Source organism: Haplochromis burtoni, unplaced genomic scaffold, assembly GCF_018398535.1.
Source record: "Haplochromis burtoni strain Fernald_Lab_line unplaced genomic scaffold, NCSU_Asbu1 Contig_129, whole genome shotgun sequence".
In the NCBI taxonomy this organism is placed as follows: Eukaryota; Metazoa; Chordata; class Actinopteri; order Cichliformes; family Cichlidae; genus Haplochromis; species Haplochromis burtoni.
Genome location: NW_024582490.1, coordinates 528,196 through 542,088, shown reverse-complemented (window position 1 = coordinate 542,088; position 13,893 = coordinate 528,196). Strand labels below are relative to the sequence as shown.

General features: G+C 39.2%; 1 protein-coding gene across 1 annotated transcript in view; it reads right to left on the bottom strand.

Annotated features, from left to right (window-relative positions):
* Nucleotides 1–2,755: 2,755 nt before the first annotated feature.
* The window catches only part of pkp2 (plakophilin 2), an 18,383-nt gene continuing 7,245 nt past the window's right edge, over nt 2,756–13,893 (bottom strand). The window contains exons 3-13 of the mRNA XM_014336174.2: nt 11,529–12,148; nt 11,302–11,440; nt 10,984–11,191; nt 10,584–10,761; nt 8,599–8,716; nt 8,195–8,362; nt 6,034–6,222; nt 5,587–5,740; nt 5,290–5,482; nt 4,455–4,536; nt 2,756–3,719 (exon numbers count right to left, since the gene is read on the bottom strand). Of these exons, the coding sequence (XP_014191660.1) occupies nt 3,660–3,719; nt 4,455–4,536; nt 5,290–5,482; nt 5,587–5,740; nt 6,034–6,222; nt 8,195–8,362; nt 8,599–8,716; nt 10,584–10,761; nt 10,984–11,191; nt 11,302–11,440; nt 11,529–12,148 (2,109 nt within the window). The 3' untranslated portion in view covers nt 2,756–3,659. The remainder of the gene's footprint in view (nt 3,720–4,454; nt 4,537–5,289; nt 5,483–5,586; nt 5,741–6,033; nt 6,223–8,194; nt 8,363–8,598; nt 8,717–10,583; nt 10,762–10,983; nt 11,192–11,301; nt 11,441–11,528; nt 12,149–13,893) is intronic.

Sequence of the window (13,893 nt, the reverse complement as noted above, 5' to 3'; positions counted from 1 at the left end):
AAGCTTTCATACAACTTCAGCCTAGGTTAAAAACAAAGGACTTCCTTCAGACTTTGGCAGCTAACGTAACATTTTCATTTCACTCAAAATGTTAACTTACTTCTGAGTAAGTTAATTTTCTTAAATATTATTACCTAATTCGAAAGTTTCTGTTATTAAGTCTAAAATTTGAGATGCTAAAGAGTGAGAAGGAAAAATAGTGGCAAATGTAGCATGCTAATGCCATCAACTTAAGGTGTTAGCATGCTCACGCCATCATCTTAAGGTGTTAGCATGCTCACGCCATCAACTTAAGGTGTTAGCATGCTCACGCCATCAACTTAAGGTGTTAGCATGCTCACGATGCTATTCTTGGTATGAAAAGAGCCTGAAGACTTAAAACTTAATTTTCACTATATCTTATAAATTTATATCTTATTATTTATATCATTTATATCTTATTGGGCAGTAAACACTGCATCATTTTCGTACTTTTCATTGCCAAGTGAGGTTGTAGCAAATAAGCTGCTAATCTAAAACATCTAGCATACTCAGCATTTACTATAACGCTGCCTTTCTTGCTGTGTACTTTATTCCAGACATTATTAAAAGATCTGAGGGGTAAAGAAATTTCTAGTTTCAGTAAAGCATGAACTTCTGGGCTGGTTTATTCACGCCAGTGGATAGGAGTTTCCCCTGGCTGCTGACATCCCTGACAATAGCCTCAGTGTAAAGCAAAAGCTGGCCTCTCTTGTGCCTGTTTACCACTGCTGCAGCTCTGTGAATAAATCCTTTCTTTCTCTGTGTATTAAACATGTTCAGTTGAGATGTGTCAGTGTGGCCCACTTCCCTGCTCTACTCCAGCAGCAAACAAACCTCATGTTTCTTGGCACCTGTTCCTGTTGGTTATTTGGACATATATTATTTCTCTGCTGGTCTATAAATAACATGGGCTTCTTGTATTATCCATCATTATGACATCTTTTTTCAGTCTGCTCACCATTAGCTAAGTCATGAGGAAGATGTAAGAAACTAGATCATTTCTTAAAAGACAAGGAAGCTATTGTTGAAAGGATCTGGATCTTTCTTAGCTTTTTCAACTCCTGTTAAAACCAGGGCTTGGAAATTGTGGTATTTGTCACCAAAACAGTTCAAAGAGCTGGTGAATTAGGGGTGATTAGCAAAAAGAGACGATAGTATTGAAATGTATTTAATATGAGAGCTAATCCATTTTAAAACGTGCATGATGACGAATTTTATATTTATTAAAAGACAAAGTCAACTTGAGTACAGTGTTTGAGCTTTAGCCACGTAACTAAAGCTTTTATGGTACACCACTGCCCCCTGGAGGATAACAGCCTGACTTCATTTTCATGCCCTAAAAATGGGCTTCTAGCTCTGAAATTAGCATATTGCTATTTGACAAGTAGACTCATTAAATTATTAAGTATGTTTTGAGGTGATGGATTTTCTGTCTTATGTTACATGTTACCAACAAGCTTGGATCATAAGATATGCTCTTTAAATCTGGTCTCTGCTTAAGATATGTAGAACGTGTACAAAACCTCAGCACTGAACAAGAAAAATACATTCATATTAGTCCTCAAAGCAGCCTTCTGGCATATCGTGCTACATTATATCTTATGCACTTGCAGAAGCACATTGTGTCTTTTCTTTGCTGTGTCCAGGGTGGTTTTGTAGATGTAGACGGAACCGTTGTCACTGAGCTTTAATTGCTTTGTGGGTTATTGTTAATTAGATTTTAAAAAATGTAACCACCGCCTGAAATCACGTGGGGCTTTGATAGATTTCCCAGTGAATCCCTAAAGGAATTTTGCTCTCAAATAGTCTGAATAAGATCACCATTTCTCTGAAAAAATGGTTTGACAGGGTTTTCTTACCTCTGAGTTTTAACTCTCTCTCTCTTCTATATTTAACGCACCATCTCCTTCTTCTAATTTCTGATCTGTTTCATAAGGCAGAATATTGAGAACTGAATGATGTGCAAAAGCTGTGCACGTACCCCCTGCAGTTTTGACCTTAAAATCCTTGTCCGGGAGGGCTGATGTTGATTGGCACCCAACCTCCCAACTCCTCCCCCTTTTAGCTGTACCGCAGTGCAGCTCGTGCTGGCAGGCCCCTGCAAGGTTACCGCTGCTTCACCGAGAGGGCTGACAAATGAACATAGAAGGCAAACATCTGAATATTTCCTCCCACTAGCACTTGCCCCATCTTGCACAATTTATTAGCGAATGATGGAGCGGACCATTTACTGTGGTGCTAATCTTCCTTTGTTTACTGTCTGCCGTTTTCTCATAGGGAAATGAAAGCTTAGGGAATACATAGCAGACTGTGGTCATTTGTCATTCTGTAATGCAAAGCTATAGTGAGTCATATAAATATTGTATGAGCTGTAATATTCTGATATGTTCTTAAATAAATGAGGGAGACAACGAGTAGTAGATTTGATATATTTCTGGTGACAACTCAAACTAGTTTTCTTTTCTTTTTGTAGATAACAGTTTAAAAGTGGCCCAAACAATCTTATAAACTGATACTGGAAAATCAAAAATATGTCAGTGTGTGTTGTCTAATATCTACCAAGCTACATGCACAATTTCTAACACAGCATAATGTAGAAACTACTATAGAACAATCTGCAAAGCAAATTCAAGGCATTTCTTTGTGACCAGTTTCTGACCGTACTCTAAAACACATTCATAAGAAGTTGGTCTCTCATTTTAGCTCTAAAATAACCACATATCAGCTCCATAAATTGGTATCAGAATTCTTTATGATGTACACCTTGCTAGTACCAGGTTGGAACCCCTTTTGCCTTCAGAGATGCCCGTGCAGGACAGCAAGTGCAAATTGTAGCCTCAGTTTCCTATTCTTAGGTGACGGATGCGGCCTCCTGGTGCAGGTCGAAGCAGTCGATCCGTTCTCCTCAGACATCAACAAGGCATTTTCACATAGAGAACAGGTTAACAATCATTTGAGTCACGGTAATGAGTCTTTGAGCGCATTGTGTATTCTTTAATGTACAGCTTCATTTGGTTTGTCTTAAAAAAAGAACTTCTTCATTTTAAAGATTTCATTTGTCTTACAACATCGACTATTATAAACTGACAAGCTGCCGTTATAGAAAGGAGGGGGAAAAAACCCATACAACATAAACAGAAAGAAATACTTCAAATTTCAATAGGTGTCCTATGATTAGTGTAATTTCTGCTATAAAAAACATTCTACATTCATCTGTCATTTTTATCATAAGGCACTATAACAATGATATGCTACACAAGGATTTTTAACAACTAAAAGGTACTTTAAAGGTCACAAAAAGTGTGGTACAGTTCTTCACGAATCAGCAGGTTTACCTCTTTTTAAATAAAACATCTCATTCATTTTGTGGTATCAGAAACATACATTTGAGAACATGAATCCAACTAATGCAAACATTAGGGCAAATAGCTGGAGAGAGATTTTCAAATATATAACAAACAACCAAAAAAAGTCATCATTTAAAAAAAAAAAAAAGAGTTTCAGTGTTGTTTCCAATGTTTGGTTGTAGCATGACAAAAAACCCCAACAAAACAAAAACAACAGCAATAAAAAAAAAAAAAACAAACAGTCGCTACATACAGATGAGATGAGATTTATGAATCCACGGCTGAGTTTCATCAGGAGCTCAAAGCTCTTTTTATCCTTGCATTGACGAAATCGTTTTTCTTGAACCCCAGCTGTTGAAAAAGTGTAGGTTAGCGTGCTGTATTTCAGACTTTCAAAAAACATAATGTATGTTTTCTCGCTGCACCGAACTAAAAACTTAAATATCAAAAAGTTATTTAACGAACTGAATGATGCAAATGTGCAGTTTAGTGCTGTGGAATACTACAAATTTTGATATCGATCTGATACTAATAAATATAGGGGCAGTATTGCCGATATCAATACAGACAGCGATACTTTTAATCTATAATGGTGGCTTATATAAGAGAGAGCAGTGCGGCATGAGTTATGAGATGAGTCATGACCAATTTGCCAATTCTGAACACACTTTTCTCAATAATTAGTTAATAGAAACATTTCAGCATGTTCAAGCTAGTGCATGTCTGACCTATATTTTTCACTTGGCTACGTACTTAACATAGAAACAAAGTATCAGTCCTGTCATGCTAGTATTGATCTGATACCAATATCAGCTTTGGTATCGATACTATGGATATTTAGATCAATCCTCTGAAAGACACAGCTGAATAATGTAACATGCAGCAATGTATCAATAACTAGCAGCTCAGTTCTTTGTTTAAATTAAACAACTTTAAGAGGAAAAGAAGCCATTTCAACCCTCTAAGCCTAAAACACATTTTTAAGTGCTGAGACAGCAACTTAAAGTGCTCATAATGAAGTGTAAAGACATGAAGAAAATCATGTGCAACATGATATGATAGGATGCGATGTGTGCAGGAACTCACTTTCTTGAGGGTCTCATGGACTTCATTGTTTTTCCATATTACGTGCAGCAGAAGGCACGCTGCCTTTTGCATACGACTGGGTCTGTAACGAGGAGAAGGAAAAGGTAAAAATAATACATGCTGTTTTTCTGAACCGTGAGTACTTTTACTTTTTATGCTTATGGTGAACTTTGGATTGATTCCAAAAGTGAAGCAATCCTCATAGATTCCTTTGCTAAAATTACACAATTTATATATTATATTATTGAATTATATTTTGGCCTCTGTACTTAACTTCCACCTTCATAACAACTAACCTTCACAACCATGCCTGTTTGGATTTTGTCAAGACTCTAAAATAAATCGAGGGGCAGCATTAATTGCTTCCTGTCTTCTTGGCATCACTTCAGACAAAATTGAATGTGCTTGTTGTGTGTGTGCCCCTTTTCCACGCTTTTTAAAAACTTCCAGTTGCATTAATTCTGGGCTTTACCTTTTCCCGCTAGTACGATTCTAGCATTTGTTAGTATGTTAATTAGGCATGTGGAATGTGGCATGCACCCATACAACCTACGAAAGCAGTTCCCTCATAACTTTGCGCTAGCCTGTTCATAACTTTGCATGGCTATAGCATTTATTCACATCAGTTTTTTAATTATTCACTTTTATCTGAAGTACCGAGACTCTGAAGAAGTTACTTTATGTTATTGCTACTTAAAGGAACTAAATACAATGGATTAGGTAAATAATGACATAAAAATAAACTAAACAAAATAATGGCACATATATCATTATCTTGCATTGAACATACAACTTCTCATGTCTTGTATCTGAGTGGTTTAGTAATGTAACTAACCCTTTGTCTGTCTTGCTGATGTTGATGATCTTTGGGATGCCGCGGTTTTCGATTATTGCGTCGGCATTCTTCGCATCACTCAGGCACAGGTAAGTCAGGATTTCACATAGAGAAATCGTCACCTCACTAGTCAGGTTGACGTCGGTGCTGTCAAAGGGCAGATTTTTCACCATCTCTGGCAACACCTTGTTTGCTTTAGGAGTAAAACAAGTCATGTAAAAGAGCCGTTCAAAAGTGCGGTTTGTGGTCGTGGTGGAACGATAATGGGAAAAGCTTAGAGGAGACATCAAAAGTTACCAATGGCAGGACGAAGTTGATCGTAGCGTGAGATGTTTTTGATTAGAGATACAGCAGGTATCTTTAGATTACTACTTGCACCGTTTAAAATTTCCTTAATCTTCTCAAGACCATTTTCCCGCTGAACAATGACAACGGCGATGCCTCTGTTTATCTGCAGACCACAGAAAAAACATTTTAAATATGTCTTACATGTATGACTTTAAAATACATATACATGTAAATATAAATGTGCTAAACAATACTAATGCATAATGATCAGGTGGCCAAAACAAAAGCTGTTAAATCTGTTAAGCTGTCAAACAGTACTCCAGACTAATCTACCCTTCATTTGACTCATACATACATCTAATAAAGTGCCAGAGATACAGTAGACACACTTGCCTCTTTTCTGCTTACACATCGAACCTATAATTAGATTAAGAGCTGAAGTCCTTCCCATCTTACCTCGTGTTTTCCAGCTGTGATGTTCTGCAGAGCACCAATGGCAGCCTCCTTGATGGTGTCATTTGTACTGCAGGCCATCAGTAATATGTACATCCGCACAGTGATCGTGTCCCACAGCCACTCTATGCCATGGGGGTTGGGGTTGGGCTCGGGCTCGGGCTCCAGCAGGGGGTGCTGATGCACTGCATACTGAGAAGAAGGAGTTTACGAGACAGACTCCAGGTATGTGGGTCCAGTCGGTTCAAATTTACAACAAGAGGTGGCTAACCGTGTTAGCAATTGATTTTATTCAGTATGGACATCTAAAGACTGGTGCTGCATCCATTTTTCCACATTTTCATATTGGAAGTTTAAATTCCTGGCAACAGTTTTAGTGCAAAAGACATACTTATACAGCTTTAGGGAACCAAATCCACGCATCCAGATTTCATTCTTGTAGGAGGCAGAATAACAATCACTGTTAGAGCATCATATTGAAGCCCATAGTTTTCAAAAACTATGCAGTCAGTAGTTACAACTTCTCATTACAGCAAATACCTAACCAACCAGTCACATGGCAGCAACCCTGTATATTTAGGCATATAGACATAGTTTAAATGATGTGCTGAAGTTCAAATTGAGCTTAGGAATGAAGAAGATAGATGATTTAAATGTCTTTGAATGAGCACAGTTGTAGCTGCCAAACTGGGCTGGTCTGACTACTTCAGCAATTACTGATCTTCTAGGATTTTCCCACACAACCATGGTTTACAGAGAATGGACCAAAATAGAAAAAAAATATCCAGTGAGCGGCAGTTCTCGAGGCTAAAATGCCTTGTTGAGCCAGGACTTGTTGATCTCAGAGGAGAATGGACAGACTGCTTCCAGCTGATGGAAAGGCAAAAGTAATTTTTTTTTGTAAATTTTAAATAACCGCTCATTACAGCTTAGGGTGCAGAAGAGCATCTCTGAAAACGCAGCATGTTGAATCTGTTGGCTGCAGAAGCCCACACTCCTGTCAGATAGGAACAGGAAACTAAAACTACATTTCACATAGGCTCATTAAGATTGGACAACAAAAGCCTGGAATAATGTTGTCTGGTCTGATGAGTCTGAATTCAACTCAGATTATAGTGTAAGAAATTGGCGCAAGAAACATCTACACTCTCTTGTATAAAAGGTTCAGGCTGCTGGTGGTGAATGTTTCCTGACACACCTCAGATCTCTTAGTAACAACTGAGCATTTTTTAAATGCCAACATAGACAAAAGGTTAAAGAGGCTTAGTGTTATTTAAGATAACACTAAGTGTTTCCTTAAATAAGGACCAGACACATGTTTTGATTTAGTACTTTTTTTATCTGATCAGCAGCCATTAACCCAGTTATTTCCACATTAATGTAGAATTCAGAGCACATAAAAGCTGCCTGAGAGTTCAGAGGTCTTATAAAGACTTCTATAACTGTGTAACTGCTACTCATAAGCTGGACCTTGTATGGCATTTTTACTCTGACTTGTTTTGTTTTTGCTTTGTTCTGATGTTAAATTTGATTTTGTACCACTAACAGCGTGTCTTCGTGGCCAGGTTTCCCTTGGAAAAGAGATGTTAATCTCAAGGGACTTCCTAACTAAATAAAGGCTCATTAAAAAATGTCAGCAAATATCAACAAGAATTTAACTGATAGCTCAGGATGTGTGTGTTTTAAGCCGCTTTAGCTTGTCTACTAGATGTAAAATTGCAATCCACCTCCTCACCACTTCCCCCTTTAATGCTGCTTTTGACTTCATTAATGTCATGTCCATTGTCACTGATGACTGCTTTGTTGCTACACACATGCAACTGCACGGAGGTGTCAGACCAGAACCGTAGCATCAAATAAAATTACTGCAGATGGAAAAAACAATCATCTTTTGAGAATTGTGCTTCTGATTGTCATGCTATGTAGAGCTATGGCTAACTTACATAGATAATAGCATAACAGCAGCAACACTGGCGCACCTGGTAAAGCAGTAATGTATAATGCATGATTTGTTTGGATGTTTCTCACCACCAATATAATACAAGAGAAAGCTAAATGAGCATGTTCTAGTAAGGATGATTAAAGATGTTTTCTCACACTCGGATATTAAACCATAAGAACGTCTTTTGTGTTGTCAGGGTCCATTAATGTGTAAAGAGATTACCTCTGTGATCTTGGCACTGCGATAAGAAAAACAGCCCAAAGTCTTTGGCTGCGAATCCAAGTCTTGGCGAGACTCTGAGACTGTGAGAACCTGGTCGTTTTTCTTCGGAAGCTCTGACTCAATCTGATAAGACAGGTTGTGCAGGATACAGACGCAGTTCTCCGTGCTCTTCAGAGTAGATTGAGATGTAGATGAAGAAAGAAAGTAAAAATTGTCTGGCAAACAATTTAATAACATACGGGGACACAACAGAAACATAGAAGGGAATTCTAAGAATTCAGGCAAAGTTTACATCTGTTTGAAAGTACAAGTAAAAATCATTTGTGAACATGTAACAAAAGTGTTGTAAATCAAAGCAGTTTGCCGTGACGCAGACACAGTGAGGACAAATGTTTTCACTTCACCTTGCCATCCATCTTACGGTTAGCTACGGTTCCCCGGATGTAGTAGATCAAAGAATCGATGAGATTCTCACAATTCCTCATTGCTTCCCTGACATATCGGCCTGCGGAACTCAGATTTCTAGAAACAAAAATGTGCCAATTAGATAAGCCCATTTTAACAAAGTCAAAAGTGCTATAAAATATTTTTCTGTCATCTACACAGTTGTGCAAATTAATGGATGCACTATTTTGGACATCTTTCCGATGCCCGTGGTAATCACAGACAAATTATATCACAGACTAGTAAGACTAGCCTGTTCTTATGCAGCCCAACAACAGAGGGAAATAAATATGAAAATTAACATTCAGAATCCCCACAAGAGGCTCTTTGTGCAGCCATGGGGAACTCCCTTATTTCATCCACTGGGTGCTCAAAAGGCTTTAGAACATGATAAGGAGAACTCGATAACACTGGGTCAGAGAGGACTGAATGATTTCAGTTCAGCAAAGCCGGGGAAAGAGAGAACTCGATGAATAATTGAGTCTTTCACTCTTTTCATCTGGCTATAGTTGCCAGGGGAGCAGTGGCTCTTATATCTCCTGCTTTGCAAACAGAGCGATGATGTGTGTCTAAACAAGTCCAAAGCAGAAGTACGAGGCATAATCTCAGACCCCAGTAGATAAACTGTGGTTTGACATAATCACATGATAGTAAAGAAACTGTATAAAAATGGATGGTAGTTACTCTCTTGCTTATTATAATTTTAGTGACTAGGCAGTTCCAGACACTTTCACAGAGCTGCTAGATGAACCCCAGATGTTTCTTAAATCAACCATCATATGGTTCTTCTGCCCTTTGCACGCTCCTTCAAATTCTTGTACTGTTCACCTTTCTCCATCGGGGTCTCTACACATACCCCTCTAATCTACACCAATGAGAAAATTGACAATAGCATTAGTTCAGGTAGACCAGAGAGCCAAGCCTAGTGTCCTATCCTGGTAGATCAGCAGTCTACTTTGTCTGATGGATCAGCTGATACTCTTTGTTTAGGTTGCTTTTGCATCTTCAGTCATTTCCATCCCACATTGTAAACAAACAGTAAAAAACAGAAAATGTGCTGGTAATTTTCTGCTAATGCATTACCTATTTTGCTTGTTTGTTTCGCACAGAAATTAATTTTCATATATGGTGAAATGGAAAAAACACTGCATAATGGAAAAAACCACAACAACCTCTTCCAACCACCTGTTTCTGACTTAGTCACTGTCATCTTAGTTGTCACTGATACCCAGGGTCAGTGCCAAAGCTTATAGAGCAGATGGAGAAATAACTTTTATCTGAAGACATTTGGCTCAGTTTACTTTTATATATATATATATATAAAATAACCAAATAACTGGATGGTACTGCAATAGCTTACTGGCAATGTGAGAGTTTAGCCAGATCCAAAAACAAGCTGGAAAGCATTTTAAAAACACAATGTAACTATGGGCAGATCTAACAAACACAAGCCCCTGGGGTTACAAAACACTACTACACCAGGTTTTCCATTTATGCCGATCCATCTGGAGGCCCCAGATCAAATCTATGTCACACAGTACATAGACTGGTTTATGCAAATGGAGGAGTTTAAATTACATCGTATATATAAGATTGGGGAAACCTGCAGTCAGCTGAGATTGAAGAAGTCACTTGGATGAGTGACAAAACGTTTCTCCCACAAAACGCTACGTCCAGATGAACAGAATCGACTTTTGGAGGGTCACACAGTACAAATCCCTGGAGTTTGAGGATGTAGGTGATAAATTCAGAAGCAGAAGAGCTTTTTGTCCTTCAGGAATTAAATGCTATGATCCCAAACAATATCTTCTGATCTGTTGAAATCTTCGACCTCTTCTGTTTATAATCAGCAGATTAAGTGACACCTACAGTAGTTTTTGGTTTATCCCAATAAAAAACATCCCAGCAAGTACAGTTTTTTCGCAGCTAACAAAAGAGAACCTACCGCAGGCAGCTGGTGGCATTGATGAAAGTTTCATCATCCACTAGCAGTTCATCTTTCGGATTCTCGCCTTCAAAAATGCCAGAACTGGGAACAAGAACGGAGCGGCTGAGAGTGGATAAGGCATGTTCTGGAAAAGCCTCCTTCAACATGTCATGAGAGGAGAGGTTCCACAAAAGACCTGTGGGAGAGATTGAGATTTAGTTTTTTGCAAGGAGATAAATCACAAAAATATAAATAAGCTAGTGCTGCATTGCATATATGAGTCTCAGAGCATGATTTCATATGTATCAAAGGCAATGTTTATTTAAAGCGAGCAAAACCAGTTTTGACGAGAGCTTGAAATTTGCAAACCTAATCAGATTAAAATTAGGACATGTAGCGTGTTTAAACACAAACTAACCCGTAAGATGCCGCCTGGTCTCCTTATCGCGGCTGCTATTCAGTACAGTAGGAATCAAAGAAAAGCCTGCGTTTTCCTTAACATTAAGCTTATTTCTATCGTTCTCATAAACAGCATTACGCAGCGCCCCGGCAGTGGCACGCTGCACTTCTTCGCTGTCATTGTTAAGTAGAAGCATGAGCTTCTCAATCCCGTTCACATGGCAAATCTGGAGAAAATAGAGAAAGCAAGAATGGACCAACGATTGACAAATTCATGTATCAGGATTTATAATCGCTCTGCATCCTTAACACATAAAATACCTGTGATTAAACATACCTTGCCTCTAGCAATGGCACTCTTGAAACATTGATTTTGTATGAAACTGGTTGCACAGATCAGTTTTTCCTCTTCATTCTGGGTCAAAAGCTGCACAGCCTTCTCCATTGTCATCCTCGGAGTCTTGCTTACTGACATCCTGTGTGAAAATCCACAAATGTTTCAAAATGTAGATTATCAATACAGGATCATATTGAAATAATGAATGTACAGAACAAAGGTCTTACAGTTTTGTGACATTCTGCACGTGCATCTGCTTAATGGGCAACTGCGTTGCTGCCCGCCTGCCAGCATCCGTCTCCACACTGCTGACAGAGGGCGGGTATGAGTTCACTCTAAGGGATTTATGGTGGCCCCTTTCCCTCTTCTGTTTTAGCCCGAACATGCTATCCTTAGGCTGGATAGAACTAAACACGGTGTCACCATTTCTTCTCTGCATTTTTTCTGTGAAAGTTGGTTTCACAGTACTTTGTCTGTAAGTCCACTTAGAACCATATTCTCCATTTTTCCGAAATGCAGCATTTGCAGGTACAGATTGCAATCCTAAGGTCTGTCTAAACGTCCTTTGCTGGACGTTCCCTCGTGCAGGTGTGTATGCACATCTCTGTGTGCTATGAGGTAAATCTGAAAAAACATGGTGGTGAAAGGAAGCTGACTTTGCCAAGTGAGTGCCAACTTTGGGTGAATGACTTGATACAGAGGGGGTGGGCATCCCAGAATAAGTACTGCATTTAAAGTGCCTATGAGGTTGCTCTGGGCTTGACTGAGGGGACACTTCCAGCCTCCTGGATGGTTTGCGGTCATGGTCGCCAGAGAAGGAGTGACTGGAGAAGGACGATCTATTTACCTGTGAGAAGGAAAAACAAAAACAGCTTTAATGCACTGGCCTGGTTACCCTGCTCTTTCACTGTATGGGACTTTGTACTTCCATTTATATACTTGGATGTCATTATAGTCAGAAATACACAGCACAGCAACTACTTGTGCAAAAAGGTCATTATGATGTCTTGGTAACCCCACCCCAATGCTTTATCACTGTGCACGAGTGAACAGAACAAACTTCAGCACAAAGAAATACTGATGCGGTTTAAAATATATGACTTATTCCTTTAATGCGTTATTGTCAGAAACAGCTCCATATGTTGTCTATAAAGAGAAACATTATAGTTCACAATTAAAATCTATAGTAACTGCCTATTTACGCAAGCTGCTGCTACTTGTTTTTCTTTATAATAGGTTGAGAATACAGAAGTCACTACCCATAGACTTTAAACAAGACATAAGGATGTTCATAGACTCTTGGATTCATTTATTATTTTAATTTGTTTGTTTGTTTGTTTGTTTGTTTGTTTGTTTGTTTGTTTGTTTAATTTTAGCTCAGCTTTTTAAATTGTATGAGTGACAAAGTTGGTATTTGGGGTATGGCCTCGATGACTCACAGTGTCACTCATCAGCTAGGATTTATCTCACTGAACTGGAACTCTGATGTTAGAGTCACACAAGACTCACAAACTAGTACAAGTATAATCGAGACTTTACATTCAGAGTTCAGCTAGAAACTTACAGATCTGAAACAGAAATTTTAAAATTCCTCCACAAATCATGACGTCCATCTGCGACATGACAATCAAACAATTCAACTGGTCTTCTTTTGCTAGTTTCCAAGTCTTTTTAATACCCTGAGCCATAATGCGGTTTATGTGACAAGTAATATGTTTTGATGTGCAGTTAATTAAACTAATAGTCTGTTCAGGAAGTCTGTGCTCCAGTTCTGGTGAGTAAAATGCTAATACACTCAACAAAAATATAAACGCAACACCTTTGTTACTGCTCCCATTCCCCATGGGATGGACGTAGAGACCTAAAAAATTGGTTTGCACAACCAAACAATTTCTGCACAAACTGTCAGAAACCGTCTCAGGGACGCTCAACTGCATGCCCGTCGTCCTCATCGGGGTCTTGACCTGACTCCAGCTCGTCGCCGTAACAGACTTGTGTGGGCAAATGCTCACATTCGATGGCGTCTGGCATGTTGGAGAGGTGTGCGCTTCACGGATGAATCATGGTTCACATTGTTCAGGGCAGATGGCAGCTGAGAATGTCCCAGTTCTTGCATGGCCAGCATACTCACCGGACATGTCACCCATTGAGCATGTTCGGGATGTGCTTGACCGGCGTATACGACAGCGTGTACCAGTTCCCACGAATATCCAACAACCTCGCACAGCCATTGAAGTGGAGTGGACCAACATTCCACAGGCCACAATTGACAATCTGATAGACTCCATGCGACGATGTGTTGCACTGCATGAGGCAAATGGTGGTCACACCAGATACTGACCGGTTCTGGGTCCCCAGACCCCCAATAGCGCAAAAAACTGCACATTCCAGGGTGGCCTTTTGTTGTGGGCAGTCTGAGGTACACCTGTGCACTACTCATGATGTCAGATCAGCATCCTGATGTGGCACACCTGTGAGGTGGGATGGATTATCTCAATATAGCAGATGTGCCCACTACCACACATTTGGACTGATTTGTGACCACTGTTTGGGAGGGATGGTTATATTGTGTATCTGGAATGAATTTTAGGT